Source organism: Seriola lalandi, unplaced genomic scaffold (assembly GCF_002814215.2).
Source record: "Seriola lalandi dorsalis isolate HSWRI2012SDOR001 ecotype SW California unplaced genomic scaffold, Sedor1 jcf7180002054682, whole genome shotgun sequence".
NCBI classification, from domain to species: Eukaryota; Metazoa; Chordata; class Actinopteri; order Carangiformes; family Carangidae; genus Seriola; species Seriola lalandi.
In genome coordinates, this window is record NW_019525235.1 from 529178 (window position 1) to 548994 (window position 19817).

General features: G+C 39.9%; 2 protein-coding genes across 6 annotated transcripts; both read right to left on the reverse strand.

The window, feature by feature from the left end:
• Positions 1-1122: 1122 nt before the first annotated feature.
• Positions 1123-11454, reverse strand: incenp (inner centromere protein). 5 transcript variants are annotated; one of them, XM_087178286.1, is made up of 21 exons: positions 11257-11454; positions 10107-10255; positions 9833-9943; positions 9099-9718; positions 8935-8977; positions 8689-8758; positions 8455-8581; positions 8267-8306; positions 8047-8134; positions 7771-7911; positions 7334-7351; positions 5413-5522; positions 5160-5280; positions 4974-5072; positions 4489-4649; positions 4243-4342; positions 3768-3869; positions 3558-3593; positions 3278-3340; positions 3006-3159; positions 1123-1675 (listed from the first exon to the last, which is right to left on the reverse strand). In XM_087178286.1, exons 2-21 carry the CDS (start codon positions 10244-10246, stop codon positions 1500-1502), a joined length of 2520 nt encoding a protein of 839 aa, XP_087034412.1. In that variant the 5' UTR covers positions 10247-10255; positions 11257-11454; the 3' UTR covers positions 1123-1499. The 5 variants fall into 5 exon arrangements, with proteins under 5 accessions (XP_087034412.1, XP_023278382.1, XP_023278381.1 ...); XM_023422614.2 differs by having other exon boundaries at positions 3768-3866; positions 4962-5072; XM_023422613.2 differs by having other exon boundaries at positions 4962-5072; positions 11257-11453.
• Positions 11455-12295: 841 nt separating this feature from the next.
• On the reverse strand, positions 12296-19276 carry pgghg (protein-glucosylgalactosylhydroxylysine glucosidase). Its single transcript, XM_023422651.2, has 14 exons — positions 19042-19276; positions 18174-18515; positions 17873-18083; positions 17348-17783; positions 17129-17248; positions 16349-16480; positions 16155-16266; positions 15655-15727; positions 15444-15580; positions 15218-15351; positions 14355-14450; positions 14183-14280; positions 13839-14062; positions 12296-12853 (listed from the first exon to the last, which is right to left on the reverse strand). The coding sequence occupies exons 2-14, from the start codon at positions 18415-18417 to the stop codon at positions 12777-12779; spliced, it is 2094 nt and encodes a 697-aa protein (XP_023278419.1). The 5' UTR covers positions 18418-18515; positions 19042-19276; the 3' UTR covers positions 12296-12776.
• Positions 19277-19817: the final 541 nt, after the last annotated feature.

Genomic DNA, 19817 nt, shown 5'->3' on the forward strand with positions numbered 1-19817 from the left:
TTAACATTAAAGTCAATAAATTTTACAGGGAACAGGAAATATACAAATTGAGACCCGTTTTTAATCAATATTTGTTAACATTTTGTAAAAAATAAATAAATAAATAAAATACAAAAAAACAAACAAACAAGTGTGCCAAATTCGCTATTAACAGTTCCTGTTGCTATGTACAATTGTATGTAGTGACAACCATCAATAAATTGCTTTCACATTGAAGACGTGGTGGTTCTCATGCAAATTCAGCAGTTTTCTTTCTTAATTTTAAGCGGACGTTCTGCACCATAACCCCAGATTCTGAGAGGAGGCGTAGTCCTCTTCTTTAGGACACCTGCATGCACCTGTCCCTTTCACCTCACACAGTATCTTTGACTCCCCGGCAGCTCCTCCCTTACTGTTTGAAAATATTTGGAATATAATGCCCTAATGGTACAAGAGAGCAGCCCAAATTATACCCGACCATTTAAGAATAACTAACTAAAATGGGCGGAAAACCTTGCGATCTGGCAACACTGTCAGCAGTTAAAGGGGTGGGATAATTACAAAAAACTTCTTAAATGCCCATGTGAACAGTGGATTTAAGCATGCAAATCAAAATTTAAATGGTAATAATACGCTATCACATTATATCTTTTAAGCATCAGCTACATTAAATTAAAATGTATGTAAACAACTAAAGCAGTGATGTCCTTTGCTGTAAAAAGAAATATCTACTAGGATCTAAAGATGGGTGGTGTCTTCTTAAAGGTCCTTTATAAACATAAACTGGTTGAAATAAAATACTTTGATTTTTATTTAAAGGTCCTGCACACTCATGGTATATATATTTACATATTGTATCTTATTTGGGAATGATTTCAGACTGTGCAGGTCTGTGTTTGATTGACATCTCTTTGCCTAACTTGTTATGACCTGGTGGGACAAATAACACTTATACCTCCACTAACCTTAAACCTGAGCAGATGTCTGATCAGCTAAAATAGCTGATAACTAAAAGTGTGCAGGGAAAACATTTTCAGCTGCAGTTCCAACTGGTTACGGGCACACCTCAGCCTATGAAAAATATACATTTCTCTTGGGGATCATGTATTATCGAGGCATTCAAAAGCTGCAACTTGCACAATATTTGGTGCAACCAACCATTTTAATGCACTTGATAAATCCCAAACATGGGAATTCTATCATTTACAGTCAACACACATACAAATGAAAGTTTTTACTGGTAAATTGGCAAAAACTTTCAAATATCCCACTGGGTTATAATACAGACTAATTTTCAAGTACAAGTCAAGCATCAGTTTCATCACACATGCATCACTTAAATCCATGATATTTTACATACTAGTAACAATATTTCTAAAATGTTGGTGCCTAAAACCTTTAAACAAATTTAATAGTGGAAATAATCATTCAGAAAAAAACTTTACTTTATTGGAAACAGGTTTTAAAGCAAAAAAATTAAACTATATACAGCAGTGTATATCTGTATCCGTGTACAGACATTACTTGGTTCCAATTGGAGGTGAGTGCCACACAGCAGAGCTGGTGCGTTTAAAATAGCGAGGCTTGCTCTTGTAAAATATGTTTTCCAGTTTTGGTGGTTCAATCGTTCCAAAGAAAGAGTCTAAATCAGGAGGGTTGAAGTACTGCTTCATGATGATCTGCTGCAGGTTGGGACCTGGGAGGAAGAAAAAATATAAACAATGTTTTGACTTAAGACTACACAACCCGAGACTGCAGTCATATAACTTACAACCAACAGGTCTGTATATTATATTAAAAAAAAAAGGTAACAGGCATTTTTGGCTAAATTGACAACTGTTGCAGGCCTCTGACTGTCTGTAATTTTTCCAGCTGACTCATAATGAAACGAAATCTTGGAAAAAGATTGTTAATATGCACTTAATGGCTACATACATGACATAATGCTAAAGAGGCTAGAGCTGCATGTTCCAGGTGTATGTTCACCAGTTGATGTTCCATGCAAAGGTTGTGGACATAAAAACATGCTGTTCTTGTTATGCAGAACAGAGTTAGTCACTCTAACATAACCCTGTTTGGCCTCTTGGCTTACATACTTGTTTGTATTTTAAAGCAATATGTTTTCAGTTTGAACATTACCAGAGGAAAGGATTTTGAGGATATGAACACTACCTGATCTGTTTGGCAAACATTAACACTAGCACGAGTATAACTTCCCCAAATTCAATAAAAGCCAACATTAGCCTAAACTCTGATAGCATCCAGGACAGTCTGCCACACAGTGGAGAAATGCTACACAGTAGACATGCTAGTTACAAACAGAGGCAGTCAGCGTGAGCGACAACGATGGAGTCGAGGGAGTGTGGCTTAATTTCACACAAAATGACGATAACAGCGCAACGTGCAATGTCTGTGGCAGTAAGATTTCAAACAAAGGGTGGAAACAACAGCAACATGCTGGAACATCTGTAGACGCAGCAGGGCATTAAATATCAGGAGTGCCATGTTTTTGACGCTCTACGCCGCCGGTCAACGAGTGTTTCCCAGTCTCAGCAGAGCAGTGAAGGTACGTATTAGTGATGGGTCGGTTGCGAACGAGCTGGCTCTTTTAAGTGAACGATGGGAGCTGGCTCCCATCAGTCGTTTGTTTTTTTCTTTTTTAGTAAATTAATACAAGGCAGACCTAAAGACGCAGACAGCACCCCCCACCTCGAGAGATTGAACAACTACAGAGCTGTTATCTATCTTGTTCAGTGTTCAGGGACTCATAATAGAACTTGTGTTGTTGACACTGAAAACCTGTATAGACCTACTTTTTTCTACACAGAAAATCCACAGGAATCAATAAAGAATCGGATCAATAAGCAGAATCGATAATGGCATTGATATCAATAAAATCTTAGAAATTCCCATCCCTAACAGTCGCTTTCAACCTTGTTTGTTATGAAACATTAATCACTAAACTGCATCAATGTACAACACTACTGCAGCAGTTTGGACGTCTGAGCCTGATCATTCACACATACCCTCTGCCCAGGACGGAATCGGTTTCCTCGGGGCAGACTCATCATCAGTAGAGTCGTCACTGTTTTGGTCCATTCCGTAATCCTCTGCACTTTTGGACATAACCAGAGGTTTGTTGCCGCCCTTTGGAGTGATGGAGTATGACTGCGGTGATTGCTGCAGAGGAGGATAAAACACACATTACGGATCTTGAGATTATGAATGATGAGAAATTAGTTCGCTCACATTTTAAGACAGAAATCCATGAAATACTTGTACGTAATTAAAATTTTACCTCGATATCCACAGTCACATTCAGGCCACCACCTTTTCCAACCGGTGTACTCATCACAGAGTTCTGAAAAGGATAAGGACAAAAGTTGTAAATGTTTCCACCACGGCATAACAAACCAGTAGAGACTTTTCAACATTCAGGCAAATGATTCATGTGAAATAATAGCTTCAATAAAAAACAATTACAACCAAACGCAATCTTTTTCTTGCCTTACATGCACAGACGCAGAACGTTTTTTTTTTTAAAATGTATCTCATGTTTACAGTGAAAATGGTCTTACCTCGATATCCATAGTGACGTTCAGCCCAGCAGCAGCCTTCATTACAGAGGGCAGAAAAAAATAAACAGTACATTTAGTTATTACATCATCAATTAGATGAAACCAACAGATCCTTTATATTGAGAATAGTTAACCTTTATGTCAACTGTTGCTAATGTTTTGCTGTGCTAGTTTAGCTAAACTAAGTATATTTTTCCCTTGCTGGTTTACTTGTGTCTTAGCAGCCTGTTTCGCAGCAGCCTCTCTCTGCTTAGCAGCTTCCCTCTCTTTAGCAGCTTTCTCCTCTGCAGCTAACCTCTGCTGCTCCTCCTGCTGGAACAAAAAGCACATGAACAACCAGACAGCTGAGCACCTGAGCAATATACCTGAGAGAGTAATCTGAGTTCAGGTGTTTGCATCAACATACAGTCTCTTGATAACTTCACTCAGTTACTACGGATTCTAATGGTGAAATCAAATAAAGATCACCAGTCTCAGCCATATAAGTGTAGGGTAAGATATTTGCCTGTCAGCACAGTTTTACTTATTTGAGTGGCTTCTTTTGACCATGTGACTGCTTAGGCTTGTTATGTGCCATCTCCCGTGCGTGTACTATAAAACTTATAAAATTTAATTTTGGACTGATCAAACATCACACTTCAGAAACATGTTAAAGACATTTTGGTTCCAAATTTAAATTTCTTACCAGTTTTCTTTTCTGCTCCAGTTCTCTCCTCTCTTTCTCTCTCGCTGCTCTCTCCAGTTCACGCTGCAGAGCAAGAGCTTTTTCTTTTTCCACTCGCTCCCTGGAAGAAAAAAAAAAAGGCAAGAAGTCAGAAAAACAAGCTCTGGAGTCTCATCTTCACCTGTGCAAATTTCAGTTTAATACACCTTTCTCGTTCTCAAAAGGTAATGAGGCTACTCACTTTATAAAGTAGCACTAATAGATTACCTTTCAGCAGCAGCTTGTCGTTCTTTTTCCAGCTCCCTCTCCCTCTCTCGCTCCTGCTCCCTCTTCAGCTCCTGTGCTTTGCGAGTCTCAGCCTGCTTACGAGCTCGCTGTTCCTCCTCCTCAGCCTTCTTCTTGGCCTCCTGCTGCCGCTTCTCTTCCTCCTTAAGTTTTAACATACACAAAAAGCATAAGAAAAAGCCTGATTGCAATGTATAATGGCAAAAGAAATTAAGTTTAAAAAAAAAAACAAACAAAAAAAAACCTTGTCATGTGGCAGACATGACAAGCGATGAACAATTTGTACTTTGCATACATACATACTGTATATTGAAAAAAAATCCAGAGATAGGCGTTAAAGACACTAAAACATACAACAAGTGTGTAAAAACTACTCATCCGTCGGTATGGCTACATCAAACACACAGACCAAACGAAGCGCAGATATGACTAAATAAATAATATCATCATCTCACTGCTTGCTGAACCTTCTTCCTCTTAGCCTCTTCTTCCAACTTCTTCTTTTGCTCCAGCTCCTCTTGACGTTTTATGGCCACCTTCTTCTTGGCCTTCTCCTCTGCCTGACGCTGCATTAAGAGGCACAATATCAAAGATGAGACATCATGCTGTTTTGAGGTGAACATACAAATTCAATCACCAACTTTGTTGCATACCTTGTCATTTTTTTCATCAATCTGAGCCATTTTCTGCTCGATCTTCTTTTTCTTTTCTTCCTCCCTCTGTTCTTCTTTTACTTTGGCTTCAAACACCCTTCTTAGCCTCTCATCCCTCTTCCTAGAAAACAAAATTTAAAAGTTATGTGTTATAAATAAATGTGATAGTTATAATAATAAAAAAAAAAGATGACTTGAATCACTAAACTGTCCAGTCATAGTGTATTGACTCTGAAAGACACTGATCATTAACCTTTTAAGTTCCTCCTGTTTCCTTTTCTTGTCCTCCTCCATTTTCTTCATCCTTTCCTCCTCCTGCTCCTGCTTCTTTTTGAGTGCTTCCAGTTTGTGACGCTCTTTTGACTGACAAGACAGAAAGCAATGACAGAATAAGATAAAAAGAATTTAGGAAATGTTGCTTTCAGAAATCACCTTCTACACTTAATTAAAAACAGACTGTAATAGGTGGCAAATATCAAAATAATCCAAAAGATCACCTCTGAGAATAAGTCAAGTCAAGTTTATGTTCAAGTTGATATTATCAAACAGCAGGGACACATGATATCAGGGAGACATCCTGTCCTCTGTCCTGTGATTATTGGTCTCTGAACGTCTGTGCAGACAGTTTCAGCAAATACAGGGTCCCTCCAGAGTTCAACAAATCACATTTCAGGTCATTACCAAATGTAACAATAATTCCCGTTAATATAATGAATGTATGGATAACTAAACAGTCTGTAATCCCCAACCACAATAACCGCAATAATCAACCTCTCAACCTCTCAACCTCTCAACCTCCATTTTGACCTTGAATGCCAGGCTGGACCTGCATAAATGTGATTTGATTGGCTAGTGCTTGAGCTGCTGCTTGCAAGGCTGAACTTTTCTCACAAAGGAACCACAACACAGTTTGGAAACGCATGATGTCACTCGATTCAATGTGAACAAAAAGCATCTCCAGTGAAGTCTCCAACGCATACTTGTGAGTGTAGCGAGAGGGGTCAGATGGCCCCTGAACTAGAGGTGCCGTATGAGGCGACTTAACATTTCTTACTTTAAAGTCACAGAACTCAATTAAAAAGATGACAAAGACAGGCAAAACTAGAGACGCAAAAAGTAGTCGTTTTGTGTTTCTCTCAGTCTGGGAGTATAGGTGGGGTGGGGGGGCTTGTTACTTGTTTATGCCCAGGGGCTTGTTGCTTCATAATACATCCATGCCTGGATCCAGATGAGCCACAGAAAATTGATTGACAGATTAACCAATTGAAAATAAATCATTAATTTATTAATCAAAGTTTTTAGATTTTCTAAGGGAACTGAATTTAATGCTTTTTAAGACCTGCAGATACCCTTAAGTATGTACAGAAAGTTAACCACGTAACCAACTGCCTACAGCTCTCAGTGGTGAATAAAACTCCAGAGATAGATCTTGTATCGCTTTAAACAAGCTTTGTTGCACAGTCAAGCACAACTAATTTTGTACCTATATCTTCTGTAACAATAGTTCATCTAACAAAACACAAAATGAAGCAAACCAACAGAGAATCACCCAGTGCATCACCACAACAGTGTCCAAACACCACCAGGAGCGTCAAGAGTGTCACAGTCAGCAAACAGTGAGGTTACCGAAGCTTTTTAGGTGGTTTGAAGGGTTGTTAGATTATAAAGGCTTGCAAAGTATGAGTATTAGTGACCTGTGAAATCAGAGACACAACCAACTAAAAAGTACAGCTTGGGGGTGTTGTTAAAATGTATATCCAGTAGCCCCTTTCACACAAGGACCCTGCAAAATTGCAGGGCTCAATTATTGTGAGTAAGTTTCGGTTGCTTACGCGCATGTCTCTCTAAAATACATGAGGTGTAGTATAGGGCCTAATTCTAAACAACATTTAACCCTAACCCTTTTGAATTATTTATCCAGGAATGTTGCAGCTTCTGTTCTCACTAGAGACCATATCTAATAGAAATCTCTCTAAATCTTGAGCAATGAAGATGCGACAGCCTTAATTTCAGCTCTGATGGAAACAAAATGCCTGACGATTTAGGTTGAAATATAAACGTGGGAAAGGGGCTCTTCTAAAGTTAAGTTCTAAATGAGGAGACATTTAATCAAATTGCATAATGGGATATTAGACACCATCAAACGCCCACAAAGTTCTTCAAAATTCACTTACCACTATACCAACACTCAACTGAGGAGAGGAGGAAAAAAAAATCCAAATAAGAGGACCACATAGTTTGACAGCGCAACAAAAGCGAGTGATAACGTTTTCTAAATTTAAGAATACACACTTTATCAACTGCAACAATATCAAATTTAATTGTGACATTTCTCCATGTTTATTTGTGCTGTTGCAAGCTACAAAATGTTCTAAAAAGCTACATAAGATTATGGTTTGGACACAATCCTATTTACTTTACATTCACTATAACACCACATCTGTTTTTGGCCAGTTAATAAGTATTTTCTGCTCTAAACAGCACTAATAATGAGAGCTCAAATTCAAAAACCTACAATACAAACGGAGGTGAAAGATACAGTTTTACTATAAAGGTAGCTTTGGAAAGTGACAATGTTGTTGCTTTGCTACGAGTTAAATGTTTGACTTACCTTAGAATCACCCCTCATCGGAGTGGTGTGTTTAATAAAGGACTTGATAACAGCTGTGCGGCCGAGGGAGTTTGGAGTCATCATCAGCATCTGATTCTTCTGCACAGTGTGGAGAAAAGATCTCATGTTGGGCCTGATTGCCTGTTTATCAAAAAACAAAGAAGAGGAAATTCCAAAGCATTACTATTTGATTAAAAAATTCATCCATCCTTTTTCATACACATTTCATATTTCCATTTTACAACATTAACACTCAGGGAGATTTTTGCATCTTACACTTTGGCTTTTCTTGGGAGGAGAGAACCTCTTTGTGGGACTTTCCTCTACAGTATCTGGTGCTTTACGTTTAGTGCTTCGACTTGACCTGGAGACACAGAAAATGTTTTTGTTTAAAAAAAAAAAAAGAAGAAAAAAAAAAAAACAGCTAAATCCTGACAATATGTAAAGACAGGACAACAGCCCATCAAATGATACCCAGCACACACCCACAACTCACCTCCGACTTGACTGGGAAGTCTGTTGCTTCTCAGTGACAACTGAAACACAAATGCAAACATGTATTTAGCACATACATGTTACATTTGTTACAACTTTCAGATACCAATACATTTTTATATTCAACAAGAAATATTAACTAAAATCTAACTAAACAAGATCTAATTAAAACGTGTTGATTTTTCATACCTGTTCTCTTGTTGGGAGTGCTCATTTTCTGCTCAGCAATAAACAACGATGGGGGTGCCAGCGTGGGAGAGTTTGCAGCCACAGAACGAGTAATACGCCCAACAGATGGATGTATACTCTGGTTAATCTAGGTAAGCATTTGATTGATATAAATAATATTAAATATCAGCTGATCAGTAAGTGTTGGATGAATTCAATTTCAGTTAGACGCTTAACAGACAAAAACATTTATACCTTTGGAGTTTCCTGAGATTCCTCTGCTGCAGCATTATCCTCTGTGTCTGAAGTTACAGCTTCTGGCATGCTATAGCAGTGAATACATTCATATTTAAAAAAGAACTTTTGAATTCATGACCAGTCACATGTAGCTAAAAGTAGGTTATGAAGACAAATTTACCAGTTACTGTTACAAATAGCTTAAATTCTAGATGCAAAGTCGACAATGTATGCATCCACGCAAATAAAAATTTTATTACTCACACTTCCTTATCCTCTTCCTCCGTAGAGTCCATGCAAGAGTCCACTACAAACAGAAAAGACATTACATGATATAAAACATAGCTTAATAAGAATCAAAGTATTAAAGAATTTGCAAATGTTCTGCATTTTATGTATTTATAAGCTACATATAGCTCATCTCTCACCACTAATGTTACTGCTACATGTGGAGTTGCCCGTGCGCACCGCCTTCCTCTTAAGCATGGAACGACGGGATGCGCGGCGAACAGACTCCTGTGTCATACTGTGTCGCAGACCAGCCAGTGAGTGACGTAACTTCAGGGAGCACCGCACAGAGCTCCGCCGTGAGCTTTGCGCAGCTCCAGCTATTGCAATCTTAGCAGCTGTACGGCCAGGAGATGGCTCCTGCTTTTTAGCAAACTCAGCAGACAAGCGGTCTGATGAGGAAATGTTGACGACAACCTCAGGTAAGGGTTTCTTGGGTGGAGATGGGGCAGTGCTAGGTAAGTCATCAGGCTCGACTTCTGCATTGTTCCCCTTGGTATTTTTGTCCACCTCTTCTTCCTCTACCAGCTCTGGTTTCTTGTTCTGCACCTCTTCCGTTTTACAGCTGCTGTGAGGTGAATGGCTCACATCCTCTGCCACCTCTGGCTTTGTTTGTTTGTTTTTACGGGTGTTGCGTTTAGGCTGTGTAGTGGTACTGTCTTGAGAGGTGGAAGCTTCAGGAATAGATTCTTCTTCAGCAATGAAGTTCAGTGATTTGACAGATGAGCCACGAAGGTTACTGCGCTTTCCCTTTGAAAACCTGGGAAGGCAAGGAATATTTACTAAGAGTTACAAAGGCACAACATGCTTAAAATTCAGGTTTAAAGAAATGTGATAATTTAGACCTTACTGTTGTGAAATGAAAGCAACAAACCTTCTCTTTGCTTGGTTGTCTTCCTGACGCCCCAAAGATACACGCTTCCTGCGACTATTCTTTTTCTGTGATGGTGTTTTTGGCATTAATTCTGGTTCCGCATTAAAATCTCTGAAATAAAACAAAACAGCTTTATTAGTAAAACCTTCAAAACAATTATTGAGTAGAACTACCCAGAATGAAATATTTCTAAAGATGGAAACCTGTGAAAAAAAACAAACAAGAGACCTAACAATTTATTCAAATGAATTTTAGGACATTACTTCAAGCGTACCTTGAGAACATGCGGTTGGCTTCTTGTTGGATCTCCTCAAGCCAAACCATGTGGACATTATCAATGTCACTGATGAATTCTTGTGTCTTGCCATCAAACATTTGCACGAGGGAACGTACAGATGATAGTACAGAGTTCATGGTGATGGCCTGGGGGAAAGATTGAGCAATTAAAATCAAGACAAGTTGGGACAAATTTGGAGCTTCATCTAGAGAACATTAACGTATGAACAATTTTGGCAGTCTCTTTCGCCCTTTCAGTATGACTATTTGAACACACCTGTTTTAAACCAACTAAACACCCACCATTAACGTTACAAAAAAAAACTATAACTTTATCTACCATAAAAGCTACACTGTAAATATCTGAATGTAATATCACAGTCTATTTAGTCACTTCTGCTCGAAAAGGGATCCTGAAATATAAGGCACACACCTACAGCTCATTCAAGGGTTAACAGTGTTGCAAGGTTAACTATCTAGGTTATCAGTGACACAGACAAGAAACCTTACTAAACAATTAAAATGTCATTTCAAGTCACTGCCAATTCTGGGGAAATGCTGCCTCTTCATAATGTCAATACACAAACTAATAGAGTACATTGACAAATATGTGAAACTGCACATTTGAAGCAGTCATTTATCAGTCTAGGTTTTTCTGGTTTCTGTTTGTTTTTCAGTCTCGCGTTGACAGATCCATTTTGCACTGTTCTTGTCTTTGTATGTGAAGTCGGTGCATGCGTAATGTCTTCTGTTTTCGCGGATGTATTAGTGTGTTAGCTATTTGAAAACAGTGTGGTCGACAGTAACACAGCTGTCTTCAGCTCTGACACATCGCGTTACAGCAAAAACAGAGCACATTAACAGCACCCTAACACAGACCTGAGCGTTTTATAATATAAACGTGGATAAGTAACGTAACGTTACCCAGGCAACAAGTTAGCTTAGCTAGCTAACATCAAAACACCCAAAAAGAGACCAACGAGCATTAAAACTCAAATAATTCCAATTCCTAAGACAGTGACAGTTACTGGTAGACACAGTAAGTTTACTTAACTGAGTTGGATATGACGTTTTAAATTGGTCTGCAATTAAAAGGCTGTCGCTACGATGTTAGCTAGTTAACGCTAATGTTGCCTTTGAATATTTACCTTTGATATCCAAGTTTCTGAAAAAGAAATCCGATGCTCGCTGCTCCACTAATGTTAAAAAGTAAATCTATCGCATACTGACGTGAAAATAAATGTGCTAAAATGAAGGAACGTCAACTTTGTTTTCAGCTCATGTGTAAACTTTACAGGACGTCCTGGACGGTAACAGCTCCACCGTTTCCTCTGCGTCCAACTCACCCGCTGAAACCGTTTAACTGGTTCAAAACCACACCAGCCAATCCCGGGGCTCCGTGACCAGAGGAGCTGCTCGATTTGTGGACTGTCTCTGAAAAGGCGGAGCCAGACGTTTGGATGAATAGCGAGGAGTGGTGCGGAGTGCGGAAACGGTCGACATGTGAATACAAATCATGCGAACACGACGGAAGTGCTGGGCGGTGTTACAGCGCTGCTCAGATTTAAATCAACCAATCCATGTTAGCCAGGATTTGCTCCGATCCGACCACGGGTAATCTGCGTGTTTGGTAGAGACTGCGACAAAACACATACGAGTTTATTTTAAGAAACCCTAAAGCATAGCCACGCTATAAGTAAATTTAGATGTGATGGCCTCTTTCTGTCCTCTGTCCCATATTCTCTTGCAGACTTGTAGGGTTGTTGCTTTCTTTCTTTCTTTCTTCAGAAAAGCAAAGCTACAGGATGTTTGAAGACATCGGTAGCACAGCAAAGACTGGCCCAGTTCACAAAGGTAAACCTTTCAACTGTACAGTGACCCTGAGAGCCCAATGCACCGAAATGTACGAAAAGACATGTAAATAGACAAAACACAAGCAAATTCAGGAATAATGCAGAAAACACAACCAAACCAGCTGCAAACCCAGGAGGGTTTTGTTATTGATTATTTTCTCACCGAGTTTTTTTTTTTTTTGAAATGTTGTGCATGCATTATGAAATTATTGAAGATATTTTTCTTAGTTTGCGTGCGTTTTGTGTATTTGCATGTCTTTTCTTAAGGTGCAGTGTGGTGAGGTCTCAAGACCACCACAATATTGTTTACATACTTGTAACAAGTCACAAAAGATGGAAACAAAGGGGGGAAATTTATTTGAATATATTTCATTTACAATACAACATAATTGGTTCAAGGTTTTGTAACATGGCATATTATAGAACTGAGGAGCTTTTTCAAAAAGTATTCCAAATAGTGTAAATAAATTTCAAGACATGTTTGTACCAAATTTTAAAATTAACAAATAAACAAGGGAGCAGGTGCTACATACTCACCATCAGTTCCCCACCTCACAGTTCTCACAAAACCAGTTTTTCTTTTTGCATTTTTCTTTTCATTCAATCTAAACAAATAATCCATTCACATTTTGTAAATCCCTTATGATCCTGCTCCGCGATGTAGCCATAAAAACATGGAACTCATGTTGCCCTTCTTTTTTGAATTTTGTACATTATGTCCATGGTTGGTCAAGTGAATGTTACCATACAACATAAGTTCAACATATGTTTAAATATGCGTAAGTGAAATGATTAGCAGGGTCAGGGCTCCTCTTTCAGAAAGGCCAGCAGGAAGACGTCCAAGCCACTTTGCAAACATATCCTGGCTCTCGAGGAAAAGTTACTGGCTGCCCTGAAAATATAGATGTATATGAGTTAATTCAAAATAATCTGTTAGTGCATCGATATATATGTTGGCTGCCATCAAGACTTTGTGCAACATGATAATTCACAGGAAAATACATATACATTTCTGGATGTGAAAAAGATGACATATGTCTTCAGTTTAGCGTGATGATGATTTTGACATCCAGATTAACCTCCTGAGGAGCCCCAGGGCAAACATTTGTTGTTGGGTCCATACTGACTTAAACTACACATAGCAGTTTCATTAATTTCTCAGACCCCTGACCTCTGATAGTAAATTCAAATTTTGACATTTTTGACAGTTGGTCAGATGAAACAAAGCAATCTGAATATGTCAGCTTGGGCTTCAGAGAATAATGATGCGAGTGTTTCACTGACATTTTATACACTGATCAATCGATTATAAAAACCTTACAGTACTCCAAATGGAGAATGTAATTGCCCGAGGCTTTCTCTGTGTTAATTGAAAAACTACAAGAAATGAGCACACGGGGCCCCTCCTTAAGACTGAGCCCACAAGATGGACAATGGAGGACCTGTTATAGTTCAAATTCTATGTCAGTGGTGCAAGTTTCTAGTGAATTTGCAATTAATGCAATTATGCAGAAAGAAATATAATAGAATAAACATGGGGCTTTTGTGGCTCCTGACAATATTGGGCCCCTTGCAGTTGTATACTGCCTGCTTGCCTGGTTGGTAATCCAGCCTTTATTGCACTTTTTCTTATTTTATCACTCAAATACTATGGCCTTCCTATAATCACATGTACTACTGTTATCAAGTTTATATGTTCTTGCCATTTTGTTGCTTGAGTGTATGAGTGGTTCACAGTTCTTTTCTTGGGCTATAGTTCAGGAGGTGAAGTGTGTTGTTCGTTATCATTAATGTACTTACTTTCATTATAGCAGCAATGAGAGTTCTAAGAAACTGAAATGGGCGGCTATCATTGCATATCTTAGTATGTCTTTTACCTGGCGTGAGAGGGATTTTAGTTCCTGATGCTTTCAGGACAACCACTAGATCGTAGGGCTTGGTGTCGCCATCTCTGCTTGCCTGTTCCCTCAGTATGATGCAAATATCATCTTTCCTCAGCAGCCAGTCCATCTGACGACCCAGGTAGTTCACACCACGGACGCAGAGCTCAGAAATGTCATGGGGAAGAAGTGGGGAAAAGAACAGGCATTCCTTCTGAACTCTACAAAAAAAAACAAAAAAAAAACACTTACAATGTCAAACCTTGTATCACTGTGTGCGGGCTGTGTGCATACTGAGGTGTTTTTTTCCATTGTGCACGGCGGGCAGATTGATGACTGACCTGAAGCCAGTATAACCAAACAGCACAGCTTGCAGGAATCCTCCCATACCTGTCAGGAAGTTGACCGCACCAGAGCCGTCTGATGATTCACTCCACACCTGTGAGGACAAGGTAATCACTTATTCACTGAGTATTGAGTAGAAGAGGCATAATGTGGGTGTGAGAGTGGTACCTGGAACGGGCCCTGGATGTTGCTGAAGCACTTCTCAAGTAAACGTTGAGCTTTCTCAGCCTCCCCCAGCTCCAGCCAGCCGATGGCAAACATACCCTTACAGTGGAAAGACGTAAAAGCATTTACATTCAGTGCAAAGGGACACTGTAAAGCACAGCTGATTATATGTACCACAAACAATAAGTAAATGATGAAGCCTGTATTTTTAATCATTAAGTCGTCCACTTTAAATGGAGGAAAATAAAGAAGTGCATTCACTCAAGAACTATACTTCAGAAGAAGAGGCAGTGTATTTTCATTTTATTTTCTGAAAGGTGGAGATACTAGTTACTTTACAAATAAAGATTTGACATATAAAACAAAATGCATTGTTATGGATCAGATTTCCCAACAGTCTAAATTAAATAAAACAAGCGTCCCCTCCACCAGCTACATTCTATCATCAGTAATAATAATCAGATATTATATAGTAGAATACTGATTGCTGTAAAACAAGTGTGTTTATTTTTGACACTTATAAGCAAGACTACTACAGGTTAAAGTAGAGTGTAACATTAGCACAAGTAGGAAGGACTCATAATGTCAGTTAACTAACTCATAAAGCAAAATATAACTAGTTTGCCTCCATAAGCTACTATATGCAAGACTGGTATACAGGGCTATAGCAATAAAACAATAGGAGTGTTGAATTGAGCAAGGGCTTTTTATGGTTCATTTATTCATCTTTTAATTTGAAAATGGAAAAATGTTATAAAGTGTCACTTCAAGTAGATTTTTGCTGTTAATACTTAATTAATCTTTCACAGTCAACCAGAGTTAACAACATCAGTTTTGTGCTCACCACACAGCATCCTGTGTCTTACCCATGTCATTGCTGGACCATTAGGGTCTGTGACTGGCTCATACGCTTCCAGATCATTTCTTCTGATCTCCGGAGACATTGTCAGTCCAAGAGGATAGCCCAGCATCACTGTGTCTGCTTGTTTCACTGGATGACCTGTCAAAGGTCCAAAAGACAGTGTGACATCATTTAATGACCACGTTATTTTTGTAATGTGGGTCAGTGCCAACAAAGGTGCAAAAATTCACCTTTAATATAGTCATCAAATTCAGGATGGTACTGGGATTCTTGGTCAAAAGGTATCTTGATGTGTTCGCCCACGTCTTTCCATTCCTTTGGTGCAGGATGCTGGAGTATATCAGCCAACTCTACAGCGAACTGGAGACTGACAAATGCGAAACGTTTTGTATTATTGGTATTCACCAGTTAATATGCAGGGAAACATTCAAATACTAGTACCTGAATTTGGCCACTGTGTTTGTGTAGACAGAGTTGTTGACATTGTAATAATACTCATCAGGTGGCATGACACCTAAATGGCAAAAAAAGCAAAATGCTTCATTATATTTGAATAAGAATATTCATGCTAATATACAATAACAATTACAACAGTTATGTCATCTTTTCATTTAAAATGTATGAATATTGAAAAAAAATCAAGTTGATCAACAGAAATAGAAGCAAAAGAAAAAATATCTGACATTACAGTAGCAAAAATAAAACAAAATGAAGTGAATTAGATTTTTTTTTTTTTTTTTTAAGAGGTGTTAACATTTAAAACTTAATAAGAGTGAGAGCGAAGTTCCACTTCTCCATAGACATCTTTTGGTGTGATAGTTTTTCCTCTGGTAGACGAGTCAGATGTATTTCATTGAGCTTTTATTAAAGAGTCAGCCTGATAACCATGGCAAGATTAATAAATTAAATGTAATTACTGTCTTTCTAACAATGGTCTTTACCTAGGAGGTGATATTTCTGCTCCTGAGGGTTCCATGTTGCTCTAGAAACCCAGTAATCAGCCACACCGTATATCACCTCGCTGCCCTGTCCCTCCCTGAACATGGACAGATCCTGCAACAAAGAGCTGCAGTTAACACCCTCACACAGGCTGAGACAACATGATGGTGAGTGGGGATAAAGAAGGAGCCTGTACCTCAGTGAGGTAGAGATAGTGCTGGAAGGCCAGGGTCACGTCTCCATTGATGTGAATCTCTTGTTGTCCATAAATGTCCTCGGGACACACCTCCCGCCCTGACACAGCACTCTCCCACGGAAACTTTAGTCCCTGCAAAGATACAATCTTTTCTTCAGAGGACTCAGGCACAGCTTCATTGTTATTAGTAAAATGCAGAACACACACACACACACACACACACACACACACACACACACACACACACACACACACACACACACTATCAGTATCAGCCTTAAAATCCTGTATCTTACACTCATACTTTGTAAAATACTGTTGTTACATCCTCCATTTTGTCAAATCAAGCATCTAATATGAAATAATGATTTGTTGGATCATTCTCTCTAGTTATTTGTGACTTATTTGAGATTAAGTTTGAGCTTAAATTAGTTTTCAGTCGGGGTGCCTCAGTGGCTCACCCAGTGGAGCACGTAGCATAGAGGCTTAGTCCTAACCGCAGCGGCCATGGGTTTGAGGCCGATCCACAGGCCCTTGCTGCATGTCATCCTCTCTCTCTTTCTCTCTCTCTCTCTCTCTCTCTCTCTCTCTCTCCCTGACCCTCCTGTCTATCTGTCCTATCAGAATAAAGGCAAAAGTTCCCAGTAGCCTACTACTTTTCACCCTTCACTGAAAGTGTGTTTAGCTCACTAACTAGCTGTGAACCTACATGCATCGTGAGTGTCAGTGAATGCAGAAGAGCTTGATGGTGACACCTGACCATCCCACTGATCTTCATACCTTTAAGCCCTGCCTTTGGGCGTTGTCTTTTGCGCCATCTATAGTCTTCACCCTGTACTCCAGCACAGCTCGGGCTAACTTGGGGTAGAAAAGGGCGATCCCAGGATACATCCAGATGTCCTGTCACAGGAAGGTACAGTCACTGTGTGATACAATGATCATACAACCAAAAAAGACATAAAAAAGACATATGTAGGCATTAACTTCCACCAGCCTTACCTGGTCCCAGAAAACATGGCCCCAGTAGTCCTGCCCATCCCCACCATTTGACAGCCCCCCTGGACTGACTCCACCAAAGGAGCTGGAGGTGTCATGTATGGAGGGGAAGGCACTGAGGAGGTAGAACATGCAGCCAATCAGAGCCTTGGAGAGGCTCTCTGACCCTGTCACCTCCACCGTGCTCTGCAGCCACAGCTCTTTCCAGGCCTTCTCGTGAGAGGGACGCAAGTTACCAGTCGCCATCAGATCCAAGCCCTCATCAAAACTGGCCTCAGCAGAGTCTAAACTATTGGCCACAATCAGGATGAAGCCCCAGCGAGCCTGGCTCTGCTCTGGAGGCAGCGTCAGAGTCTCAGGTATGTAGGTCCAGAGAAGGTGCACTGCGGGACAGGAGCCACCGGGGAACTCAGCAGTGGTTGTCTGGCCTTGGATGTGTCTGAGGGAGAGAGGAAGTAGCCAATGTATAAAATCACCCTTGTACTATAAAGGAAAAAAAAGTATTTTACATGTTTTTGTTCACAGTACCTCCCTCCTTTGTAATCAGGACCAGACTCAAAACCAATGTCTTTGCTCTCAGGTGTGAACGAACTGACCAGCTTAACAGTAACTGGCTCCTCTGACGTCACCTGCCGCACCAACAAAATCTCCATCACCATCAGGTTGGAGTAGTAGCGATGTGAATATAAAGACTGTGTGGCTGTTACTCTGGCTGAGCTCATGGTGTGTGTGAAAATGCCTGGATGAGAAGAGGAGACAGTTAGCAGAGATAATTCTTCGCAGCATGAAATAAGCTCAGCGACAACACAGGTTGCTCTGCAGAGGTCACCTGTGTGTGTGTCCAGACTGTAGGTATGTTGGGCAGGTTCCTCCACCTCAACTTTAACCGCCAGAGGACAGGGGACATCCGCGCGGTGACAATGTCCACCCTCTCCGTTATACACACCACCCATGTGCATGATGTTGTTGTACACCTTCCAGCCCAGACGCCCGTTGGCCAGTGGAGGGAGGAAGCGGAGGTCATTGGGCAGAGTGTCGGTGGAGAAGACGTAAGGGTCTGAATCACAGGACATGGCGAGGAAGGGATTTCTGCTTGGAAAACTTCGATCAAACCAAGAAGTCGTGTCCAGTTTGGTCAGGGGTCGATCAGAAGGTCACAGGATGTCTTCAACTGAATGAACAATTATTTTACTCATTGCAGGGTCTGAAAACATTTCTATTTTGACAGCATTTTTGTATTTCCACTACCGTACCGTTACCACCGAGATTATGGACAGTTGCATGCTACATTTTTGCAAAGTTTTTTGACTATTTTTGGACCATGTACTGCTGAGAGACATTAGAATACTACTTGAAATTTTGACTGTGGAACAACACACCCACACACACACCCACACACACGTTTCACAGGTTCCTGTTAGTAAAGGTTATTTGTAGTTTGTGTACTTTGACACTTTTGTGTCACGAGACATGTCCAAACATCATCCTGAGTTGCACAGATCCAAACTGAAAAAAAATAATTAAGCATATCTGACATCGTCTTTGAAGGTTTTCATTGGCACAAACATAAATACACAATCTCAATGATCAAGCGAAGCCACTCCTAAAAGTCAGAGTGAACTGTTGCAGCTCTGCATAAACATCCAGCATATTTCCCTCACACACATTTGAACATTTGGGAGTGTTTCACATCTCACATGAAGAGGAAGTGGCATCTGTTTCTGCAACAAAGAGGAATGCTGGAAAACCCAAAGTGAAAGAAAAATCTGCAGAGGCTCCCAAACCGGTGGCTCTTTACGGTTAAGCCTGTGAAAAACAGCTTAGGAGCTCTAATTCCTTTTAAAGTTCATATCTAGTCAAAGTAAAGAACTCAAACGTTTGCTGACAAAGTGGGTCCAAGTTAGTCGAGTACTACAAGTGTAGGAGGAGGCCTTGCGGCTTTGTGCTGCACAGAAAACCTGGAATTGATTCTTGGTGTGCTGAAAAACATGGCACGGATTAAAGGATAAGGCATATTGAATCAATAGGTAGGACACCACTTCATATTAAACATGCTCATTGGATTTGAATTATTTGTTAATCACATTATGTGCGGTGTCAACTCCAGCTTTAAGAAAAAGTTCTAAACATTATTAATGCAGATTGTTTTTAAAAGTTGGACAGATTAAAGAGTGGAGTCTTGTTGCAGGCCAACATGGCTGCCAGCATATGCTTCCATAGTCACAATTAAAACACCAGGAGCACTTGGCTGAGACAGTAAAAATACTCTTCAGGTCACAGTGAGAGTGTTTACATTTTCATCCTATCTTTTCCAAGAAGAATCACGTCACTCGCTCCAAACTAAATCATGTCATCTCTCCTCAGCTCACCAGTCACTCTATAAATTCCCTCTCATCTTTTTTGATATAAGGTCTTACTGTAATCCTTGCGAAACACATCCACATGGTAATTTGAGACAGTCATGGCACAGAGG